We start from the raw sequence: 21,953 nt of genomic DNA, 5'->3' as shown, positions 1-21,953 counted from the left end.
ACCTTCAGGGCTGCCATGTCTTGTTTAAATTCTTCCTCAAAAAGGCTGGCAAGAGAAGCGGGCGACACGTTCATCTGCACAAGGTCAGACAAGGACATCAGCACATCTGCAAGACCCACAGGCCCATCATGGCAGACCAGGGCCACCGATGCAGACAAGATGGTGGCCATGTGCCCCACTGGGGCTCAGTCTCAAGATCTGACTGTTCATTTTAGGTGTTAAGTCTACCCTACAGCTTAGTAGTCAAAAAGGACATATGGGCCCTGCCCTCTAGGTGCAGAGAAAAGCGGGTAACAGCACCATTTCTACCACACAAAAAATCAACCCTCGTCCCCCACGCGCAGCACGCATCGACTCCAAAGGACAAGCGATGAGTTTCCATCTCACCTTAACCACGGCAGAGGAAATGGTTTAAAAAAAAAAAAAGCCTAGAGAAGTACTTGAAAGTAAAAGGACGTGGTGATCAGTAACGGGTACCGAAGTCCTTGGACTGGAGCTCTCTGGAGCTCCTGAGGCTGCAGGAGGCTGCCACAGCAGGACATCTGGGCACACTGGCCTTCAGTGCTGGGATGTGGGTCTCTAAGCAGGGGACAGACATTCTGGTCCAGAAGCAAAGTTCCTGTAAATAATCCCAGACCGCATGGGGGAGGGGCAGGTGAGGCTCCACCCCAGCTGAGGAGCTACTGCAGCCCAGGGCTTCTTGAGTAGGGGAAGTCATTTTCCCACAGGGCTGTGGCATGCTCATCAGGGCGCATTATCTAAGTCAATGTTTTTATAAAAACAAACAAAAACATCAAAGGGGAAGACGCATGAGTGAGTATGTATGCATGTATGTATGTATGTGTGTATGTGTGTATGTATGTATGTGTGTATGTGTGTATTATGTATGTATGTATGTGTGTATGTATGTTTGTATGTATGTATGTGTGTGTTTGTGTGTGTATGTTTGTATGTATGTGTGTATGTGTGTATGTGTGTGTGTATGTATGTGTATGTATGTATGTGTGTATGTTTGTATTATGTGTGTATGTATGTTTGTATGTGTGTGTATGTATGTGTATATGTATGTATGTTTATATGTATGTGTGTATGTATGTATGTTTGTATGTATGTGTATATGTATGTGTGTATGTGTGTATATGTATGTACATAGTATGTATGTGTGTATGTATGTATGTTTGTATAAAATTGTCAAAGATAGTTTATTTTTAAATTAAAAGAAGTAGGTGCCAAATATTGGTAAATGCCTTTAATCTCAGCACTGGGAGGCAAAGGCAGGCAGATCTCTGAGTTCAAGGCTAGCCTGGTCTACATAGTAAGTTCCACCTCAACCAAGGCAACATAACAAAACTCTGTTTCAAACAAACAAACAAATAAAAAGCAGTCTTCATGCACGCCTTGTACAAGAATTCACAATCTACCTACACTTAGCAAGCATTTATGCAGCACCTACTGTGTGCTGGGCCTGCCTGAAGCACACCCAGCTACTTCGTGAAACGTGTACCCTTTTTCATGAGAGAAGAAATTTCTGCTCTGGAGCATCAAGAATCTCTCTCGGGCTGCAGAGATGGCTCAGCGGTTAAGAGCACTGGCTGCTCTTCCAGAGGTCCTGAGTTCAAATCCCAGCAACCACATGGTGGCTCATAACCATCTTTAATGGGATCCGATGCCTTCTTCTGGTGTGTCTGAAGACAGTGACAGTGTACTCACATGCATTAAGTAAATAAATACCCATTACAAAGGATCTCTCTCAAGTTTCTCCATGGCACTGGTGGAGCCTGGTGGCCAATGACGGTCAGGGTTCTAATGTAGTCGGCTTGCAGAAGCCACAGCACTGAGACTGATGCTGAGTAAGGACTGGGAGCTTCCTGCCACTTCTTTTGCTTCTTTCCAACTCTGTGGCCCCAGGCCTATCAGGAGCCACAATGGCCGGCCTGTGGTTCACCCCACAGCCCCTTAGATTGCTGGGAAGTCGCAGTGCCCAGGTGAGATACGCAAGCATCACAGAGTGAGTCCCCCGCCCCCTGCAGTCACACTCCCTCTGTAGGGCACAACACACGCTCTCCAAGTCTGCTGTGATCTTTACTCCTTCTAATTATGAGTAAGCGGGAGCACACCCCACGTGTCCAGATGCCCCAAAGCCCCTTCTATGGTCTCTTCTCCTCCTGATTTGTAGAAAGTACATTTACGCGCTGTGGGACTTACATATCTCCATCTATTTTTGCACATATCTGTATTTATCTCTGTTCAGTTTCATTTTTATTTTTATCTTGATAGCTTTCATCTTTCATTAGTTCTCTTAAGGTTTTTTTTTGTTTGTTTGTTTGTTTTGTTTTTTTTGTTTTTTGTTTTTTTGTTTTTTTTGTTTTTTCAAAACAGGGCTTCTCTTGTAGTCTTGGCTGTCCTGGAACTTGCTCTGTAGACCAGGTTGGCCTCAGATCCGCCTGCTTCTGCCTCCCAAGTGCTGGGATTAAAGGTGTACACTGCTACCACCGTGCCTTTTTTTTTTTCCAACTTTAAATTCTTTGTGTCTGGAGGTTTGCCTGTGTGCATGTCTGTGTAGTAGCACATGCATGCAATCCCCATGGAGGCCAGAAGAGGGCGTGAGGTCACCTGGAACTGAGTTACAGATGGTGGAACTGCAATGTGGGTGCTGGTGGTCAAAGCACGGTCCTCTGGAGGACAGCCAGCGCTCTGAGTCACTGAGCCATCTCTCCAGCTTCTCCTTTCCAGGTGTTTAACCATATGGTCATTCACAGCACTGAAAACTTGGCTTACGTTTTCCAGTCTTTTCTATTTCTCAGTCTTTCTACACAAATGGATCTGCACTCTCAAACATACTGAAAGACATCTATGGCCTCGCCCTTCTTATCTCTAATCTCTGATCTGCCTTAAACTGGCTGTGTGCAAGGTATCCAACTTGGGTTTATATTTTCTCCAGATGGCTACCCGACTGTCAACACTGTTTACTGAGTGATCCACCTCCCCCAACCCCAGTGATTTGAAATGCCATCTTTTATCATAAAACAAACCCTGTGGATTACTTTGTGTATTTCTGGACTCTTATGTCCCACCATCTGGTTATTCATGCTCTGTACAACAGTGTCTGACTGCAGCAGGCTTTCTCTGACAGAGGGCAGAATGGGCTGCAGAAATGGGAGGTAGACAGGGAGAGGGGGAAGGAGGGAGGGACAAAGGACCCTCTAGGGAGTACGGCACAGACACCTTAATTCCCAAGCCTTGGGATAATGCATACAACCTATTATACATCACTCCTGTGTATGCGCGCACGCGCGCACACGCGCACATACACGCATAGTGTCATGCGACTTCTACTGGGGAGACAGAAGGAAACAGAGAAAGTCAAGTTCATGGTGAGCCAGTGAGTTTACTGAGACTCCTAGCAGGAGCATGCATGACTCACCAAGCAACTGTGGAATCCCCTGCATAGGTTACTATCCAGAAGCACCAACAAAGAATCCTGCTCCAGTCAACAATCTCAGGGTGAGAGACCTGAGGATCTCATGAGATGCAAGGGCCTCCCTTCTCCCAGGAGGGAATGATCTTGCGAGGGTCTCGTGCTAAGGTGATCCTAGCTGCCCTTGTTCACAATAGTAATGACTAAGTCCAGAGAAAGCAAATACACACACACACACACACACACACACACATATTTATATACACATGTGTTTATATCATATACACACATATAAACAGAAAGTTACTGATAGGTGGTGGTGGCAGCGCACGTCTTTGATCTCAGCGCTTGGGAGGCAGAGGCAGGTGGATCTCTGTGACTTTTAGGCCAATCTGGCTTATAGCATGAGTTCCAGGATTACACACACACACACACACACACACACACACACACAAAACCAGATCAAAGCAAAACAAAAATAAAAACAATAAAACCACACACAAAGAAGAAGAGAAGAAGAAGGGGCGGGGGTACTGGAGAGATGGCTCAGAGGTTAAGAGCACCGACTGCTCTTCCAGAGGTCCTGAGTTCAATTCCCAGCACACACATGTGGCTCACAACCATCTGTAATGGGATCCAGTGCCCTCTTCTGGTGTGGCTGAAGACAGCTACAGTGCACTCACATATATAAAATAAATAAGTCTTAAAAGAAGAAGAGGGTGAGGAGGAGAAGAAGAATTAGGAAAAGGTGAAAGGAGAAGATGAAGAAGAAAGGGATGAAAGAGAAGGAAGAGGAGGAGAAAGAGGAGGAAGAGGAAGAGAATTCTAACTAAGGCTACAACATGGTGGATCTTGAGATCATCATGAGCAGTGTTCCCAGTGGCTGCAGCCCAGCCTGTTACCCAGTAAGTGTTCTTCACAAAGGCCAGGGCATGAGCTAGCAGCTGCCCACTGTGGAGCTGGACACAGAATAAGACTCATGAGGTGCTCCTATTCTCTTGGGACGCCTGTTCCCACTGAGGTCAGCTTCCCTTCTGACCTCCACCAGATTCAAGCAGAGAAACTCAAAGCCAGATGTGTGCAAAGGCACCCAGGATGCAGAGACAGGTGGGACTGTAGGCCAGCCTGGTCTACACAACAAGCATTCTGTCTCCAAAAAAAAGGAAAAAAAGGAAAGAGTGTGGGAGGTGTTAATATCCCTCAGGCTACAGAGACACAAAGGACTGGGTGTTTCACAGTAACCCTCAGTTGTGGAAAAAGAGAGGAATATTCTGCAGAGCAGTGGGTGTGGTGGTTCACACCTCTAATCCCAGCACTTTGGAGGTAGAGGCCAAAGGGTGGAGGTTAGAGTTCAAGGTCATCTTCAGCTACATAGGGAATTAGAAATCGGGGCTGGGGATTTAGCTCAGTGGTAGAGCACTTGCCTAGCGAGAGCAAGGTCCTGGGTTCGGTCCTCAGCTCCGGGGGGGGGAAAAAAAAAAAGAGACCCAAGGGAGTTAGAAACCACGTTGGGCTATATGAAACCTTGCCAAAAAAAAAAAAAAAAAAAAAAAAAAAAAAAAAAAAAGGTAACACAAAACAACACAACACAAGCTGGGTGGTGGTGGCACAGGACTTTAATCCCAGCACTTCAGAGGAGGCAGAGGCAAACAGACCTCTAAGTTGAAGGCCAACCTGGTCTACAGAGTGAGTTCCAGGACAGCCAGGGCTACATAGAGAAACCCTGTCTCAAGAAACTTAAACCAAACCAAACAAACAAAAACCCCACAAACATTTCAGAAAATATTTCCTCACTGAAAAGGCAAGTCATGAAAGGCAAGGTCAAATTGCCCCAGAAAGCCCTCTGGTGAGGGTGCATTCAGGACGCAATGCCCATTCACCGGAAGAACCCAGAGAGCCCCTGACCTCATGCTTGCTGGGCTAACTAACACCTCCTCCACTAAGTCGTCAGAGCACGCTGGTGTGGGGCCCAGACTGAGGAGGCACCCGTGCTTCCTGCTGTAGGGCCTCGGGCAGAAGCTATTCACACAACACCATAAGAAGGGCCTGCCTGCATAGGGGTGAAGTCAGATGCCTGGGGCTGTGGGCCCACTCCAAGGCCCACACCATTTGAAGGTTCTGGCCCACCACACATGTTCCTGTACAAATGGAGGGAAAATAACTCAAAGTGAAGGCCCTGATACCCTGAGACGGTCAATGAAATGTCAGAGAAGGCATGAGGCGAGGATGCAGTGCCTGACAGGTGGGGTTGGGAGAGGGTGGGGAGTGTATGTATGAGGTAACCAGCCTCTAGGGAGGAGCCAGCAGGCTGGAACTGTGTCACTGACGCCCACCTCCTGGCCAGGAAGGACACAGGTGGTCATGCTAGCAAGTGTCCTTGGGTCTAGAAGGTTCGCAATGGAGTAGTCAGGGAGGAGTGTCATAGTTGGCACAAGCCTATTCACAGATGATGTGAGTGGTGGGGGTAACTCAGGAATCTGCGTACGGTTAATACAGACGACCTTATTTCAAAACGGCTTGAAAATCCCAAAACAGAACGTGTGTGGATACACACAGGTCTTCTGCAGAGGTCATGGTTTCCATGCGTTCTATTGGGATATCTGTGTCTGTGTCTATATGTCCTTCCTGTGATTTTTCGTTGGCTAATATTATTGATTATTATTGATTACTGTTGTTATTCTGATTTGTTCTTTTGTCCTATTCTTGTTTGATATTCTGTTTTATTTTTAGACACCTGTTTGTTTTCTAATGAGAGAAAGGATGTGGATTTGAGTGGGTGAGGTGAGGAGAATCGGAGCTGGGGAGGGAAGACCATAATCAGAATATATTATATGGAAAAACTATTTTGAAATTAAAGAAAAAAATTAAAAATAAATAAACAGGAGTACAAACTCTGCCTGCCTGGCACACATATGCACCTCCTAGTGGTCAAGAAACACACTGCACCACTCCCGAGGCCAGGCTGACCCGGGCTATTGGAGCCAACCTGGGGTACAGAGTAAGACCTTGTCTCTAACAGCAAAACAAAAGAAACATGGAAACGAGGCATCGGAGCATAAGCACAAGGGTGTCCAAGGTCAAAGTCAGGGCTCAGGGCGTCTTGGTAGAGCTGGAGTGAGGGGCTCACCACAGGGAGGGATGGGGACACCACTCGAGGGGATGTTTCTCCACACCACCATTGACTTAACTTCCTGACTGGGAAAAGGGTATAACCTGCCACTGTCTCGGGGACACATAAGGATCACGAGTACTAGGAAAACATGAAGTAGACTCAGCAGGGGATGGCCGCTCAACTTGCCAGTCAATGTGAGGCCGTTGTGCTTACCTCGTTAGCTCTCTTGATTATTTTATCATCCACATCGGTAATGCTCATCGCCATGACAACATTGCATCCAAACACACTGGTCAGGATCCTTCGGATGATGTCAAATCTGACATATGAGCTAAAAGGAAAACACTGCTGGGTTGTCTTCAACACACACGATCAACGTGTTAATTTACTTATTCTATTTTTGGCTCTCGAGACAGGGTTTCTCTGTATATCTGTGTAGCCCTGGCTGTCCCAGAACTCACTCTGTTGACTAGACTGGCCTCAAACTCAGAGATCTATCTGCCTCTGCCTCCCCAGTGCTGGGATTAAAGGCACATGCCACCACTACCACCACCGGGCCACAATTTTATTTTTAACCCCATTTTTTTGTTCTTGTTTTTTGTTTGTTTTTCCACACAGGGTTCCCCTGGCTGTCCTGGAACCAAGCTGGCCTCAAACTCAGAGAGACCAGCCTTTCTCTGCCTTTCTCAACTACTGGGATTAAAGGCATGCACCACCACTGCCCAGCTTTTAAAAATTATGTTATTTTTGATTAACTTGTTTTATTTCGGTGCTGGAGAGATGGCTCAGGGGTTAAGAGGACTGGCTGCTCTTCCAGAGGTCATGAGTTCAATTCCAGCAACCACATGGTGGCTCACAGCCATCTGTAATTGGATCCAAAGTCCTTTTCTGGTGTCAGTGACAGTGTGTTCATTTGCATAAAATAAATAAATATTTTTTAAAAAACTTGTTTTATTTCATGTAAGTGTTTTGCCTGTGTGTATGTACATGTACCATGTATGTATTTGATGGTTGTGAGCCATCATGTGGGTGATGGGAGGAATTTAGGTCCTCTACAAACAAGTACTCTTAAGCATTAAGTCATCTCTCCAGCCACCAATAGTAGTTTATTATTACTGCTACTACTACTACTACCACTACTACTACTACAGTAATAGTATTACTACTATTGCTACTACTGTGTGGGTGGTATGCATGCTGTGTATATATATATATATATATATATGTGTGTGTGTGTGTGTGTGTGTGTGTGTGTGTGTGTGTACACACTAGAGGACAGATGTGCAGAATGCATGTTGAGGTCAGAGGACAGTTTGTGGGACTCAGTTCTCTCCTTTCACCAAAGTGAATCTTGGGGATCAAACTCAAGTCATCAGGCTGGTTCAAGAGGCACCTTTACCCAGCAGGCCATCTCTCTGGCCACATCACTATTCTTGAAAAGAAATGTGTTACAATGTAACACGCTACTATGTAACTTCCAAACTGGGCGCTACAGTTGATGCTTGGTTCACGGGGAACTAATCCAAGTACTTTTTCACAAGCTGGTCCCACCTAGAGGCCCAGAAGGGCCTTGTGAAAAGAAACAAAAGCAACCACATCAGTTTCAGGGTACAATATTGCTGTTCTTAAGATTACAGCTGTTGAATGAGAACATGTAATTCGCAAAGGGGTCACTCGCTATTCCTCCACAGCAACTCCCTGCGTGCATGTCCAGACCTGAGCAATGGGTATGCCACTCCGAACTGCTATAAAGACCAAAGAGACTAACATTCCGGCGTCTCATAATTCCCACAATGCAGCCATCACTCAGTTCACTTAACAGCTTATAAAATAAGCTAACAGTTTACTCTTTGCATAATAAATAACCCTCTGACTTTGTCAAAGGTTCAAATCTAGGAAACTCACCAAGCATGGCCAAGGTGCGCATGGTCGTACACAGTCGGTCCACAGCTATACCTGGGAACATATTAAGATCCACTATGTGTGAGATCTGCAAGAAAGAGCCCTAAGCCTTCCTTAACAACCTTCACTGACGCCCTGGGGACCACATGTCAGGCTTTCAGGACTGACTGGCCTCCGAGCGCCCTCCGGCCCCGCCCTGTCCCGCCCCTCCCCTCCCCTCCCCTCCCGACGCACGCACCAGGAGACTGCGTCCGAGCGGCCCACGATCAGCGGCTCCTTCTTGCCTGTGAGGCTGTTATGCACCTGCACACCGGTGTCCTGGCCTTGTGGCCGTTGCCATGCCCGCCCGCGCCGCCCGAGAACAAGCGCGGCCCGGAGCAGCGGAGCGCCCGGCCCAGGCCGGAGCGCCCTCAGCATATTGGGGACAGATCCAGCGAACAGGCGTAAGGCAAAATCCTGCAGGCCGGGCCACGCCCACGAAGGCCAAGCCCCGCCCGACGAGCAGAAGCCACGCCCGTGCCTCACGGGGCTCCGCCCAGTCCCGGAAGCGGCTTCATTGCCTGGAATCTGGAAGTGCTTAGGCTTTTGGGCAAGGCTGCAGCGGAGGAGAGGAAGGGAGGCCCGAACCCCCAGGCCCATCCCCTTTTTAGCACAGATCTCGCCACTTTTCCTTATGGGTAAACTGGTCATGGTGTACATCTTTGTGTCTGCTGCTTGGACCTGATGTGCCCCGCAATACAGTTTTGTACCCAGGCGAGCACATGATATGTGTTTCTCAGCACACCACTCCAACACACTACGCACCACAGCTGCGGTCATTACGCCCTCAGCAAACACCTCAATATGTGTGCCTTAACACACTGTACCCCACCATACATACAGCATGTCTGCAAATATGTACCTTGCCACAATCAGTACAGGTAGATCAAAACTACATACCAAACTGCCTGTCTGCAGCACAGTACACATAGTATTTGCATACTCCATACAGTCCTGTGGGCTTAGAATGAAAGAACCACACCAGGAAATGACCCTTTCCTCAAGAATATGTAGCTGGAAGTGTCTGCTGGAGGGATGGCTGCCCTTGGAGAGGACCCAGGTCTGAGCATCCACGCGGCTACTCAAGAGCTTGTAATTCTTGTTCCGAGAGGGTTCAAGGCTTCTTGTGGACACAGCCGGCACTGCATGCATGTGGGCCCCAGACACGTGCAGGCAAAAATACCCTTATACATAAGAATAAATCCTTTAAAATTTTTTAGAAACAAGATGGATACAGTGGTATCCATCTGTATTTGAAGATTTGGGGAGATACAGAAGCATCAGTGAGTTCTAGACCAGCCTCAGCTACACGAGACCCTGCTTTAAAAACGAGTAAAGATGAAAAGGATATCATGGGTTGGGGATTTAGTTCAGTGGTAGAGCGCTTGCCTAGGAAGAGCAAGGCCCTGGGTTTGGTCCCCAGCTCCGAAAAAAAAAAAAAAGAAAGAAAAAACTGCGAAAAGGATATCATTCGTGTCTTGAGAACTGTTCTGAGTTACGTTCAAATGATCGCCACAAAGGTATCCCTATTGGTGGTTTACAAAAGCGAAGACTCCTTTGCTTGTCCAGTTAGGGCCCTACGACACTGCGCATGCTCAGTCCTTTGGTCTTTCGGTCTTCCCCTTTTTTGATGTTCTCTTGAAAGGCAATGATTAGGCAGACATGTTGCTCCTAGAACACTTTTTTCCTGAAGATTCTGTACTCTAACTGCCTGCCCAAAGCTAGGCTTCCGGGTAATACAGATCGTGTTCTATACATTATGGTAGTCAAATTCATGGTCTCCAGATGTCCCAAGCTCTCTGGGAATATTCTTCTTCTTCACAGCTCCCTGTCTTCGCGGCATTTTGCCATGGCGAATGTGTGCACAGTTATTTGTCTCCCTTCTACAGTAATGTGAAATTCTCTTTCTGTGCCCCACCCCAGTTGTTGAGCTATGGTTTCACTCTGTAGCCCAGGCTGCCTCAGCCTCCCCCAATGTGGGGACTACAAGTGCAGGCTTCTCCCACTCCTTCAATATGTAACTGTAAACTCTTTTGAAATCCTTGCCATACCCTGCAAATTCAGCAAAGAGCTTGGCCTGAGAAAGTCACTCAAAAACTTCCTGTGCAGGCAGTGAAATCCCGGATGGAGAAAGCTTTGGATCTGATATGAGGTGGGCCTGTCTAAAACACAGATCCCACAGGCCAGAACGCAGAAGCCCAGGGAGGAGCCAGAGCAGACGGTTTAAAAACAGCTCTAGGAAGTCTGGGAGCCAAACCTTCCATGGTTTTGAATGGCTGGCGTGTTTGGCTTGGCCACAGGAGATCATGATTTCAGAGCCAACAATGGCGTTTTCTATCGGCTGCAAAGCAGACTCTCAGGTGTTCCACCTCAACTGGAGTCTGCTCCTCGTTAAGCCTTCTGAGAGTCGTCCAGATGTTTGTGGGATGTGTGTGGTGGCTCACACCTGTGATCCTGGAACTCGGAGGGAGGCTCAAGCTGAAGTTCTTCAGGAGTGAGACCAGCCTGGGCCTCGATGTGAGTTCTGGTCCAGCCTGAAGTATAGTACTAACCTATCTTTAATACACACACACACACACACACACACACACACACACACACACACACACACACACACGGGCTGAAGAGATGGCTCAGTAGTTCAGAGCACTGGTTGCCCTTCCATAGTATCTTGGTTTGATTCCCAGCATCCACCTGTAACTCTGGGTCCAGGAGGTAGGATGCCTTTTTCTGACTTCTACAGGCACCTCTTGCACATGCTACACAGACATATATGCGGACAAAATACCCATACGCAGATTATAAAATGAATATAAAGAACAGAAAATGGTAAGTATAACTTACTAGCTGCTGATGCTTAAATGGGCGACCCTTCGTACTGAACCTCTGTGCATAGGCTGTTAAGGTGGATTGAAAGCAACCAGGATGACTTACCACAATATAGCGCAGAGAAGACCCTGTTCAAGTCACCACCCTTTTAAAAAATTACATTTATTTGTATACGTATGCCACAGCAAACGTGTGTGGCGGTCAGAGGACACATTGCGGGTTTTCCTTTCTACCGTGTGGGCTCATAGGGAGTGAACTCAAGTTGTCAGGTTTGATGGTCTTTTCTGGCTGAGTCATTTTGCTGACCCCAGGCCTGTTCCTTATAAAATCAAAAAGCCTGGATACACTGTGAGGCCAGCATGGTCTACAGAGCTGATTCGACAACAGCCAAGGCTCTGTCTCAAACAAACGAACGAACAAAACACCCCATAAAACAAAACTATGCATACAGCTACAGTCTGGGCTGTGAATGGAAGCCAAGTCTGGGCTGTGAATGGAAGCCAAGCTCAGGTTCTCTTGAGTGAGAAAAGAAAATTGACATTTAGCAGGAAGGTACCTAGTGTCCCCAGTGCCTCACTAAGGAGACACCTCCAACCAGAAACCACTGTAAGGAGTCTCTCAAACATGCTTAGGCAGACTCTCTCTGGGCTGGTGTTCATTGCTTTCCTAGTCTCTGATGTACAGAAAGAGTTTTTCTTAAAAATTGTACTTATTCACTTACTGTGTATGTGGCAGGAGGGTACATGGGGTAAGGTGCTTATGTGGAGACCAGAAGACCAACTGGCTGGACTGGGTTCAATCTCTCTTTCCACCATGTAGATTCAGGGGTTAGTTCAGGTTAACTGGGACATGTCTCGCCAGACTTTGTTTTTCTATACAGTATATTACAGTATATTGAAAAATGCTTGATGTACATTCCTTGTGTTTTATCAATTGGTCTTCTGAGTTTGCTCAGAAAGCCAGTGTATAAAGCTAATTAATGCACAATCACTACTTTATTTCCAGAATGTAAAAATATTGTAGTTAGCATGTGGCAGGCACTTGTGAAATAATTCTGGTCAATTGAATAAGATGCATTTCGGGTTTATGTGTCCATGAACTCCATAAACAGGATGGCATGGTTATTAAGAGTATCGTAACTCTAAAAGATAACCAGGTTCAAACTCCAGCTTGGTTATCTTCGGAAAGGGTCAATTATTCCTAATCTTCATTAAACATAGATGTTAATTCGCAGTCCAATCACGCTGAGCTTAAGATACCTGTTTCTTAATTGCTATTGTGCCTTTAAACTGGTTATAAGACCTCTGAGGAGAGGTTGGGGATTTAGTTCAGTGGTAGAGCGTTTGCCTAGCTAAGCACAAGGCCCTGGGCTCAGTCCTCGGCTCTGAAAAAAAATAAGAAAAAAGACCTCTGAGGAAAAGGCCACATTTCATATTCTGTTCTGTACACTTTTCACATTTTATTACACGTCGTGTTCTCAAGCCATATTGTTGGCCGTTTGTGCAACTATTTTCTGGCAATTACATGAAACTTCTTTCTTCCGTTTTTGACAAGGGCTGAAAGCAGTTGGTTCTGTTAGAACCCAGCACCAGACATCCAAGTGAACTTTCTCCCGCAGAAATGCACTGCTCTGTGCTTCACAGGCAATGTCCCAATCTGAACGATGTAACTCAACTGACTGTCTCTTGCTGCCTTCTTATGACCCTCGTCAATACTCTATTCTAGATACGCTGCGTTGGAAATGTTGGGAGATGTCACGGGGTTGCATGAAGTACTTTTACATGTGCCGAAGGGGTTAGGACTTCAGTGTTTCCTGAGCTGTTCCAAATCCTTTCAAATTACATCTACTATTTCTAAGTGGTTAGTCTTGTTCTGCTGGAGGACGAATGCCTGAGCCTGAAAAGAAACACTGCAAACTCGGGGTGACTGAAGACTGCGAGCTGACCTGGCGCCGCAGAGACATCGCAGGCGAGTCAGAGCGCGGTCATCAGTCTTGCGAATCTGAGGCCACAGCGGCGGACCCCGTAGGGCCGCCCAGGCGGCCAAGCAATACTAAGGACCCAGGACCCAGAGGGGCGACCAGGACTGCAGCACCAGCGCCCCAGCGATACAAAGGCGCGAATGTGGAGACCACAGGCCAGGCTCCGCCCCAGGGCGGCGCCTAGGCAGGAAGAGGGCGGGACTGCCGGGACCCGTCGCCTAGGCAACCCCTCGCTCTGCCCGGGCTTTTCAGAAAGCCCTAAATCCGGCAGCTGTGGGGGAAGGGCGGGATGGGGAGCCGAAGGTTGTGCTGCCCTACGGGAGCGCACCGGGGTGCCCGCAACCTCCTCCGTGTGGCGAGGACACGGGCAGCCTCAGGTGCGGCAGGGGAAGAGCTAGGATCAGGGAAGCGCTGCTCCCGCCAGCCCGCCCACCTTAGATCTCCGCGCTCAACAGAGCACCCCTCGGGGGCCCCTTTGTCTACAGGCCATTCCAAACTCTGCACCGGGAGGCGACACAAAGGGACGGAGGGGGCGAAAGGCGCAGGCGCCGGGAGCGCCGAGGATGCTGGGAGTGGTGGTCTCTCTGCGCGTCGGTGGCGGCCCTCCCGCGCGGGTCCGCATCCATCGCCAGGGAGCTGCGCATGCGCGCCCACTTCCGCCTCGCTCGGCCCCGCCCGCTCGGCCCTCCTGGAAGAGGACAGCTCTCTAGTACTAGGCGTGCGGGGGGCGTTGCCGGTTCCACCACACCTCCTTCTGGTCCAGATTGGCCGCAGGGGTAAGAGCCGCGAGGGGATTGGCTGTCGCCATTGCCATTTCTGTTCGGGGCCCTATTTATACCGTGCTAGGAGGCGGGGGAATGCAGTTAACCTGGAGGAGGGTGGCTCTTCTCCGCTTAGTCCGTTTGAAGACAGCGATCTGGAGGCTCGTCCGGCCCCGGCGTGTCTTGAGCAGCAGGCCACCACCCCGCCGTTCCGGGCCGGCGTGCGGCTCCGCCCAGTAGGTCCGCCACCGAGTGCCAAACTCCTAGTAAAGTTTCGCGTCGCCGGCCGTCCCTGCCCAGGCGGCTCGGCCGCTGTCCCCTCCGCGACCCTGGCCCCCAGCGACAGTGACAGGCCACGCCCCCGGGCGGGCGGGCCTCGCGGCCCGCCGCCCCCCGGCCCGGGACGGTGAGGGGCGTGAATGCGGTGGGGGCGGGGCCGCCTCCGGGAGGGGGGGTGGCGGGGCGCATGCGCGCTGCGCGCGGGGCTGAATGTTTCCCAAGTGTTTGAAACTGGTATTTGGGTTTTCCACGTTGGACAAGTGCGGCGAGGCGGGCGGCGGAGCGCGCCCTTCCCGCTGCCGGCCCCGCTCTCTCCGCTCTCCACGCTGGTGGCGGGTGGGCGGCGGTGGCCGGCCCTCTTTGGGTGTGTGCGCGCTCGTACGCACGGCCCCCCGCGCCGCCCGCCGCCCGGGAGGGGGCCTGCACGGCCGGCGGAGTGTGCGCTAGAGCCTCGGCCGCCGCGGCCCGCGCCTGCAGGCGCCGGGGTCCCCGCGGCCCCGGAGGCGGCGCGGCAGGCGCCAGATGTAGCCGCCGGCCAGCCCGGCCGGAGCGGCGGGGGGGGCGCGGGAGGGCGAGAGCTTTGCATTTTGCAGTGCTGTTTGAGGGGGGCGGGGGGTGGAGGAAGCGGAAAGCCGCCGAGTCGCCGGGGACCTCCGGGGTGAACCATGTTGAGTCCTGCCAACGGGGAGCAGATCCACCTGGTGAACTATGTGGAGGATTACCTGGACTCAATCGAGTCACTGCCTTTCGACCTGCAGAGGAACGTCTCGCTGATGCGGGAGATCGACGCCAAATACCAAGGTACGGCGGGTGATGGATGGGCGGGGGCGGCCGCGTCCATCCCTGGGTCCCGGCGGCGAGGCTGACCGGTCCTGCTGGAGCCGGAGCGCCCGGTAGCGTCCTCGTAGGGCTAGGAACAAAAGGTCTGGAGCGCCTTTGATACGCCGAGGTCCTTGTGTACTGAGCTCCGGGACATGGAGAAGGAAGGAGCGCGAACGGCTGGCTGCAAGGCTGCGCGACCAAAGCGCTCTTTGTAGTGAAGTGATGAGGCGGTGCTGCGGGGGAGGGGGCGCGGGGCTCGGCCGCGTCCTCCGGGAGGGGGTGAAGGCGGCCGCGCGAGGTGGAGTGCTATGCGGGCGCCGCGGCCGCAGGGCGCGGGCACCCAGCTGGAGAGAGACGGCTGCGGGCCGTACTCCCGCGAACCTGAGTGCGGGTCCGGAGAGTCGCCGCCTCCCTCCTGGTCCTGAATCTAAGTGTTACATAAAGTACTGGGCAGTCCCGACTCAGGGTCGCGCGATCGCCCAGGCCCTGCTCTCCTTGGCCCTCCCTTGGCTCTGGACACGGCTCTCGGCCGACTGCGAGGGGCGCCGGCGCGGTGTGTCTTGGCGGAGGAAGAGGGTGAAAGGGAGGATTGCAGCCGACTAGGTGCACGACTGCGCGGTGATCAGTGGGCGCGAGCTGGGCTCTGGCTCGAGAGGAGCGGGGCAGGTGAGGGACCTGCAGCCCTCCCGGAGACCGGGGCTGCCCAGAGTGGCGAAGAGGCGGAGCCTGCGTGCCCGCCGGGAACTGTTGGCTGTTGGGGAAACTTTGCTGCGAGGTCAGGGGGCTCTGTTTTGAACGTGGACGGCCGCTCGGAGTTTACTCTTGTTTACAGAACTGCGCAGCAGGGAAACGGAAGAGTTGGGGGTGGTGGAGGGCCACTGCTTGAGCCCGTACACCGAAACCTGCTAGGGAAAGCGCCCCTGCGCGCTCTGTCCGAGATGCAGCTTCGCAGCTCGGTTTATAGGAGAGTCATTAGCATATTGCGGAACGTTCCGCCTCTGCGGCCCTTTGATTGGTCGCAACATCCCCCGTGGAATGTCCTTATCATTGTGCTTCGGAGTCATTGGGGGGCGGGCAGTATGGGGGCGGGCTTTACTCGGGACTCGCTCCAGTCTGTGTTTCCGCTGTCTGCTTTTTTTTTTTTTCTCCGTGGAAGAGGGCCGGGCGGAGGGAGGAGGCGAGTTGATTTGAATGTCTTCGGGTCGCTCGTCCTCTGGCCTCGGGTTGGCTCCTGTCGCTGCTGGGGCGGGCCATTCTCGTTGACTCTGCGCGTTGATTGGTGTCCCTCCCGGTCTCCGCCCTCGGCGTCGTGGACTCACATAGGCCTCTGGCGGGGCGGGGCGGGGCGGGGCGGGGCGGGCCTCCTGAGTTTCATAGGCTGAAGTGGATCGCGGCCACTTTCCGGCCGCGGGGCCATGGCGGCGCTGGCCTCCGGGATGCTGCTATGCTTACCTTCTCTGCACTGGCGCCCCGCGAGAAGCTCTGATCGCTCCTTGCGTTTCCGGTAGGCATGAATAAGCGGGAGTGCCTCTGTCGGGACTGCGGGTCGATGTGTCGGGTGTTCTCCTCCTGAAGCCCCCGCCTGTGCGGCCGATGAGGGCTCGTACGTCCGCATGGCTCTGGAATATTAAGTCCTTGCTCAGAACTGCTGTTGCAGACCGAGTTTTTGACTGTTGCCTAGTGCTTCGGATGTAGAAGAGTCCGAAAGGAGGGTCTATGACTTGGTTGTTGTAAATGGAGTTTGTTGCCTGAATTACTTCTCAAATATAGAAAGTACCCCTGGAAGCAATGCCTTTTTAAGAATTTAAGCGCAACTTTATATAAAGTAAAAGTGGCTTAAAGTAATTGGACAGACTAGATGGTACTGCGGGCCCATTTAGTCACTCACTACCTTTATCCTTGCTGGTATTTCATGGTGGCCCAGCAGCAGTCTGAAGCCGAGCTGGCCAGTGCCTCCCTGTGTGTAAGTAGTGCTGTCCTTGTTTGTTGCTCTTAGCAGTTTTGTTGATCGAATATTTTATTTAGGGTAACTAAAAAAACCTGTGTTATTGTGTGGATTCCACACTAGCATCATGGTAAGTTTTTGATGAGATTTTTCTCTACAAGCTTCACCTGGATTAAAGCTGAAAGAAGCAGTTATTTACATGTAAATTAGCAATGGGTAGAATTTTGCTTCTACAAAATAGTAGTAAAATCTTTGAAACATTGCTAGATGTGGTGGCACATGCCAGTAATCACAGTTGGAGGCAAGATCGGCTTTGATTGTATACCATTTAACCCAGGATAGGTCTCAAAAAAAAAAAAACAAAAAAAAAAACAAAAAAACCAAACCCGACAGTTTGCTGTTGGTTTTGTTGTTATTTTTTTCTCACCCACGTGGAGCTCTTAAAGATCCACTTGCCCCTGCTTCTAGTGTTAAAGGTATGTGCCATGGTGCCCCAAAATGCATATCTTAGATTGTCTTTGGTAAGTTAAAGCAGTTGACCTACCTAGAAACTTCCTTTTTGGTAATAGGACTGTACATGCCTCCTGTGTAGGGGAGAGTCTGTCTGGTTCTTCCACGAATGCCTGCAGAACCCGAATGTAGCCTTACCTGTTGAGATACTTCAAGTGTCCGGCCTCTGCTGTCATCTAGGGTTTTGTTAGTTTTGTTGTGTTGTGTTGTGTGTTTGTTTTTGATTGGTTTGAAACGGGGCCTTGCTATGTAGCTCTGGCCGGCCTGTACAAATCAGGCTGCCCTGGAACTCTAAAGAGGTCTGACAACCGCCTGAATCCCTATGTTTCCTGACAGAAGAGCACAAAGCAGGGTGGGGTGGTGAATTTCTAGGTATGGTCTCTGACTGCCAGCCTGTTCATACAGCATTTCCACTAGTACCTTTAAGAGATGGCAAAAGAGTCTCAAGAAAAAACTGATACTATACACTGTTGAGGGGAATAACTCTAGGAGTTTTCTGGTATGTCCTGTGTTTAAAAACAAATGGTTTTTCCTTTGCACACAGGGAGTCTCTTGGAGGCTTGGGTGCTTTATCGGTTTGGCTTTGCGATAATCCACATAGGGCAGAATGTCTTATTCTTCTGTTCACTTTATTTCTAAAATGGCCAGTGCTTTTAAATGTTAGTTTCTGGCACTTGCAGCATCCTTTGACATCTCTGTCAGCATTTCCTCAGTTTCTTGGTCAGGCAAAAACAAAGGGTCTCTGCCTGCTTGACACAGGTTCATCAAGCAGGTTGTGGCTCCTCTCAGGCTTTGGCAGTGTTAAATTCCACGTTCTGGGCTGATGGGTAGGGGCAGTCATCAGCTGCTCCTGTGAAGCAGTCTTAATACCCATCACCCCTCAAACACAAGTGCCTGCCTTCTCAGGCTGTGGCATGGATAACTGCAGAGCCAAGTTGAGACAGCACCCAAGAGTACAAAGGAAAAACTTGTTCTTGAAACATGGGCCATGTAACCCAAGCTGTCCTCACACTTGTGGCCCAGGCTGTCCTCACACTTGTGGCCCAGGCTGTCCTCACACTTGCACTCCTTCTGCCACAGCGACATGAGTCCTGAAATTATGGAGCTACACTGAGCTGAATTATTTGCTTTCTTTTTTTTTTTTTTTTTTTTTTTGGTTTTTTTTTTTTTTTTTTTCAGAGCTGGGGACCGAACCCAGGGCCTTGCGCTTCCTAGGTAAGCGCTCTACCACTGAGCTAAATCCCCAACCCCAATTATTTGCTTTCTATAAGATTATTTATCAGCTTTTATTTCTTGAGCAGTTGTCTAATTACACTTACCAAATGACATTTTCTAAGCATGCAGACTTATTTTTAGTTTCCCTAACAAGGAGTTAGTTCTCAATGGTATTCTTGAATCCTTGGGAGACAGAGGCAGGTAGGACTCTGTAGGCCCCAGGACAACCAGGGCTACACAGAGACTGTTTTAAAATATGGTGAGCAGCAGATTAAACCATTATGCGCTGTAAAGTAAAATCTGTCACTTTTTTTTTTTTTTTTTTTTTTTTTGGAGCTGGGGACTGAACCCAGGGCCTTGCGCTTGCTAGGCCACTTTTATTTTAAAGCAGGGTTGCCTTGTTTATTGTGACCAAAGCCTTCTTGTTTTCAGTAACATGGAATATCACGCTAGGGTAGTCACAGGGGACACTAAGCAGAGGTCTTCTGTTGTATCCCCAGTCTGTATGGCACCATCATCTAATCTACATGCTTTTCCATAGAATGTTCTAGACATGGAGATGCCTTTGATCCCAACTGGGAAGGCAGGAGGATCCCTGGAGCTCACTCACGCTCCAGATTCAGTGAGACTGTCTCAAACAAGGTGGGCAGCAATTTGAACACAAAGAAATACAGAATAAAAACATTTAAGTTATTGCAGGGATATTTGAACAGAAATTGTGGCAGCGCAACAGTAGGTGAAGAAAAGATTTAGGCCGAACACTTTACCTAACGGTGAACTGTTGTTATTCATCTCAGCCTTGCTGAGTGGGAACTGGGGCTGGACTGTTTCTGCCCCTCCTGAGTTTTTGTGAATTACAAGAGAGTTACATAAAAGGCCTACTTAGTTGGTATTGGGTCTCTTTGCAGTGTGCCTAGTGGGTTTGTAACGCATCTTATTTCTGTTTGTAGAGATCCTGAAGGAGTTGGATGACTACTATGAGAAGTTCAAGCGGGAGACGGACAGCACCCAGAAGAGGCGGGTGCTGCACTGCATCCAGAGGGCCCTGATCCGAAGCCAGGAGCTGGGCGACGAGAAGATCCAGATCGTGAGTCAGATGGTGGAGCTGGTGGAGAACCGCAGCAGGCAGGTGGACAGTCATGTAGAGCTCTTCGAAGCACACCAGGACATCAGTGATGGCACTGGTGGTGGCGGCAAGGCAGGCCAGGACAAGTCAAAGAGTGAAGCGATCACACAGGCAGATAAGCCAAATAACAAGCGGTCCCGGAGGCAGCGAAACAACGAGAACCGAGAAAACGCCTCGAACAATCACGACCATGACGACATCACCTCAGGAACGCCCAAGGAGAAGAAAGCAAAAACCTCAAAGAAGAAGAAACGCTCTAAGGCCAAAGCAGAGAGGGAGGCGTCCCCCGCGGACCTCCCCATCGACCCCAACGAGCCCACGTACTGTCTGTGCAACCAGGTCTCCTACGGAGAGATGATCGGCTGTGACAACGACGAGTGTCCCATCGAGTGGTTCCACTTTTCTTGTGTGGGACTCAACCATAAACCAAAGGGCAAGTGGTACTGCCCCAAGTGCCGTGGGGAGAGTGAAAAGACAATGGACAAGGCCCTGGAGAAGTCCAAGAAAGAGAGGGCTTACAACAGGTAGTTAGCGCACATTTGCCCACGATCCAGAGTAACAAAACCCACCAGTGTATTTATGATGTCGCTGCCTTTTCGGAAGTATGAGGACGGTCAGACAAGTGTTTTTAGAGAGTGTTAGCAATGGATCCTCTCCTTGGGATGGCGGAGACAGCCCGTGTCTTCATGGTATACCTTGTTTCCACACAGGGTCTGCCGGTCAGCAATTTAGAAACCACAAATACAGGTCCGAATTAAACGTGTCCACAAGTGTCAGACTGATTTTTGGGGTTGGGGAGTGACTTGGAAGTAACCTAACATATATAAAGAAGAGATTTAATTTGGCTGTTTTAACAAAAATGTTACGGTTTACAAAAAAAAAAAAAAAATTAGCCAGGCAGCTGAAGTACAGCTGGTGTGCTTCCTGCTGCCCTATGTGTGTCCACACGACAAGTTGGTGGTTTAAAGTCTAAATATTGTTATTTTTTAAAGAGGTAAATGAGTAAATTTTACATGACATATTTTATACATGGCCTATTCCCCAACTGGCCATTTTTAATGACTGGGTACGTTTTTAATAGGTCAGACACAGTGGTCCAGGCAGTGGGTCCGAGTCCTGCCTTTGCTACCCTAGGTCATGGAGTAGCCACCTCTAACTTATATGAAGTGTATAGATGTACATTTCCCAGCCACCTTCCCCTGCTGTATCATAGCCGCAAGTGCAGCCCGGTGCTGTTGTGAAGCCAAGGTGCGCGTCCTGCTGCGTGCGTGAGCTGTAGAGATGTTGCGTCAAGAAATAAATGAAACTTGGCCAGTTTGTTTCTTTAGCATTTAATTTTAACATACAAATAATTTTAAATTTTTGTCTTAAAAAATTTATACACCAGCAGTTTAGACAAAGCCTTAAGAAAATTGTATATTATTGATCTCACGTAATAAGGAAGTAGACATTCTGTCCATGCCAGCAAATACGTGTCAGAAGTATTTAGAACAAAGGTTAGGAAGTGACTGTGCTCGTGAGGTCCGGCCCCACCATCTGTTTCTGTATGGCCTGTGAGCTAAGAATGGTCTCTGTGTTTCTGAGTGGTTTTCAAAATCACATTTCACAATACACGAAAGTCCTATGAAATGAAGATTTGCGTGTCTATAAATAAAGACTCATTGGAACACACCCATGCTTGTTTCCTTCCGCACTGTCTGTGGCTGCGTGTGTAAGACCGAGATCACCTCCTCACAGCTGACGTCGGCCATCCATCCCTGGCACGTGGCCTTCCCTGCCCACCTACTGGAGTCAGATCTTCATCTCCAGGTGCTGGGTGCCTTGCTTGAGATCTGAGTATGTTGAAGTGTTTTACAGAGTGTGTGGGATCCAGACCTGGTTACCATAGGGTCACTGGTTCCTGGGTTGTGTATAGTGTACTCTGTAGCTCTTCGCTGGTGCCTTCCAGAACTTTTCTTCCCCGGGCATGAATTCAGTTTTCTGGCCAGGTGTGGCAGTGCACACCTTCAGTCCC

At 49.7% G+C, this 21,953-nt stretch overlaps 2 protein-coding genes across 11 annotated transcripts in view; one reads left to right on the top strand and one right to left on the bottom strand.

Annotated features, from left to right (window-relative positions):
- Cars2 (cysteinyl-tRNA synthetase 2, mitochondrial) overlaps positions 1-8,910 on the bottom strand; it is a 37,178-nt gene extending 28,268 nt beyond the window's left edge. For 2 of the 3 annotated variants that reach the window (NM_001177684.2, NM_001436582.1), the window contains exons 1-4: positions 8,671-8,904; positions 8,436-8,486; positions 6,744-6,861; positions 3-74 (exon numbers count right to left, since the gene is read on the bottom strand). In NM_001177684.2, coding sequence (NP_001171155.1) covers positions 3-74; positions 6,744-6,861; positions 8,436-8,486; positions 8,671-8,849 — 420 coding nt within the window. In that variant the 5' untranslated portion in view covers positions 8,850-8,904. Of the gene's footprint in view, positions 1-2; positions 75-6,743; positions 6,862-8,435; positions 8,487-8,670 lie in introns of all 3 variants that reach the window. The other variant, XM_087588748.1, reaches the window with a different exon arrangement.
- A 4,648-nt stretch (positions 8,911-13,558) lies between these two features.
- Positions 13,559-21,610, top strand: Ing1 (inhibitor of growth family, member 1). 8 transcript variants are annotated; one of them, XM_087588545.1, is made up of 4 exons: positions 14,524-14,743; positions 14,861-15,122; positions 19,355-19,455; positions 19,764-21,610. In XM_087588545.1, exon 4 carries the CDS (start codon positions 19,910-19,912, stop codon positions 20,465-20,467), a length of 558 nt encoding a protein of 185 aa, XP_087444671.1. In that variant the 5' UTR covers positions 14,524-14,743; positions 14,861-15,122; positions 19,355-19,455; positions 19,764-19,909; the 3' UTR covers positions 20,468-21,610. The 8 variants fall into 8 exon arrangements, with proteins under 8 accessions (NP_001420850.1, NP_001420851.1, XP_087444670.1 ...); XM_087588544.1 differs by having other exon boundaries at positions 14,141-15,122; XM_087588543.1 differs by lacking the exon at positions 19,355-19,455.
- Positions 21,611-21,953: the final 343 nt, after the last annotated feature.

Source organism: Rattus norvegicus, chromosome 16, assembly GCF_021556685.1.
Source record: "Rattus norvegicus strain SHRSP/BbbUtx chromosome 16, alternate assembly SHRSP_T2T, whole genome shotgun sequence".
Lineage (NCBI taxonomy): Eukaryota > Metazoa > Chordata > Mammalia > Rodentia > Muridae > Rattus > Rattus norvegicus.
This window is presented reverse-complemented; position numbering and strand designations above follow the sequence as displayed.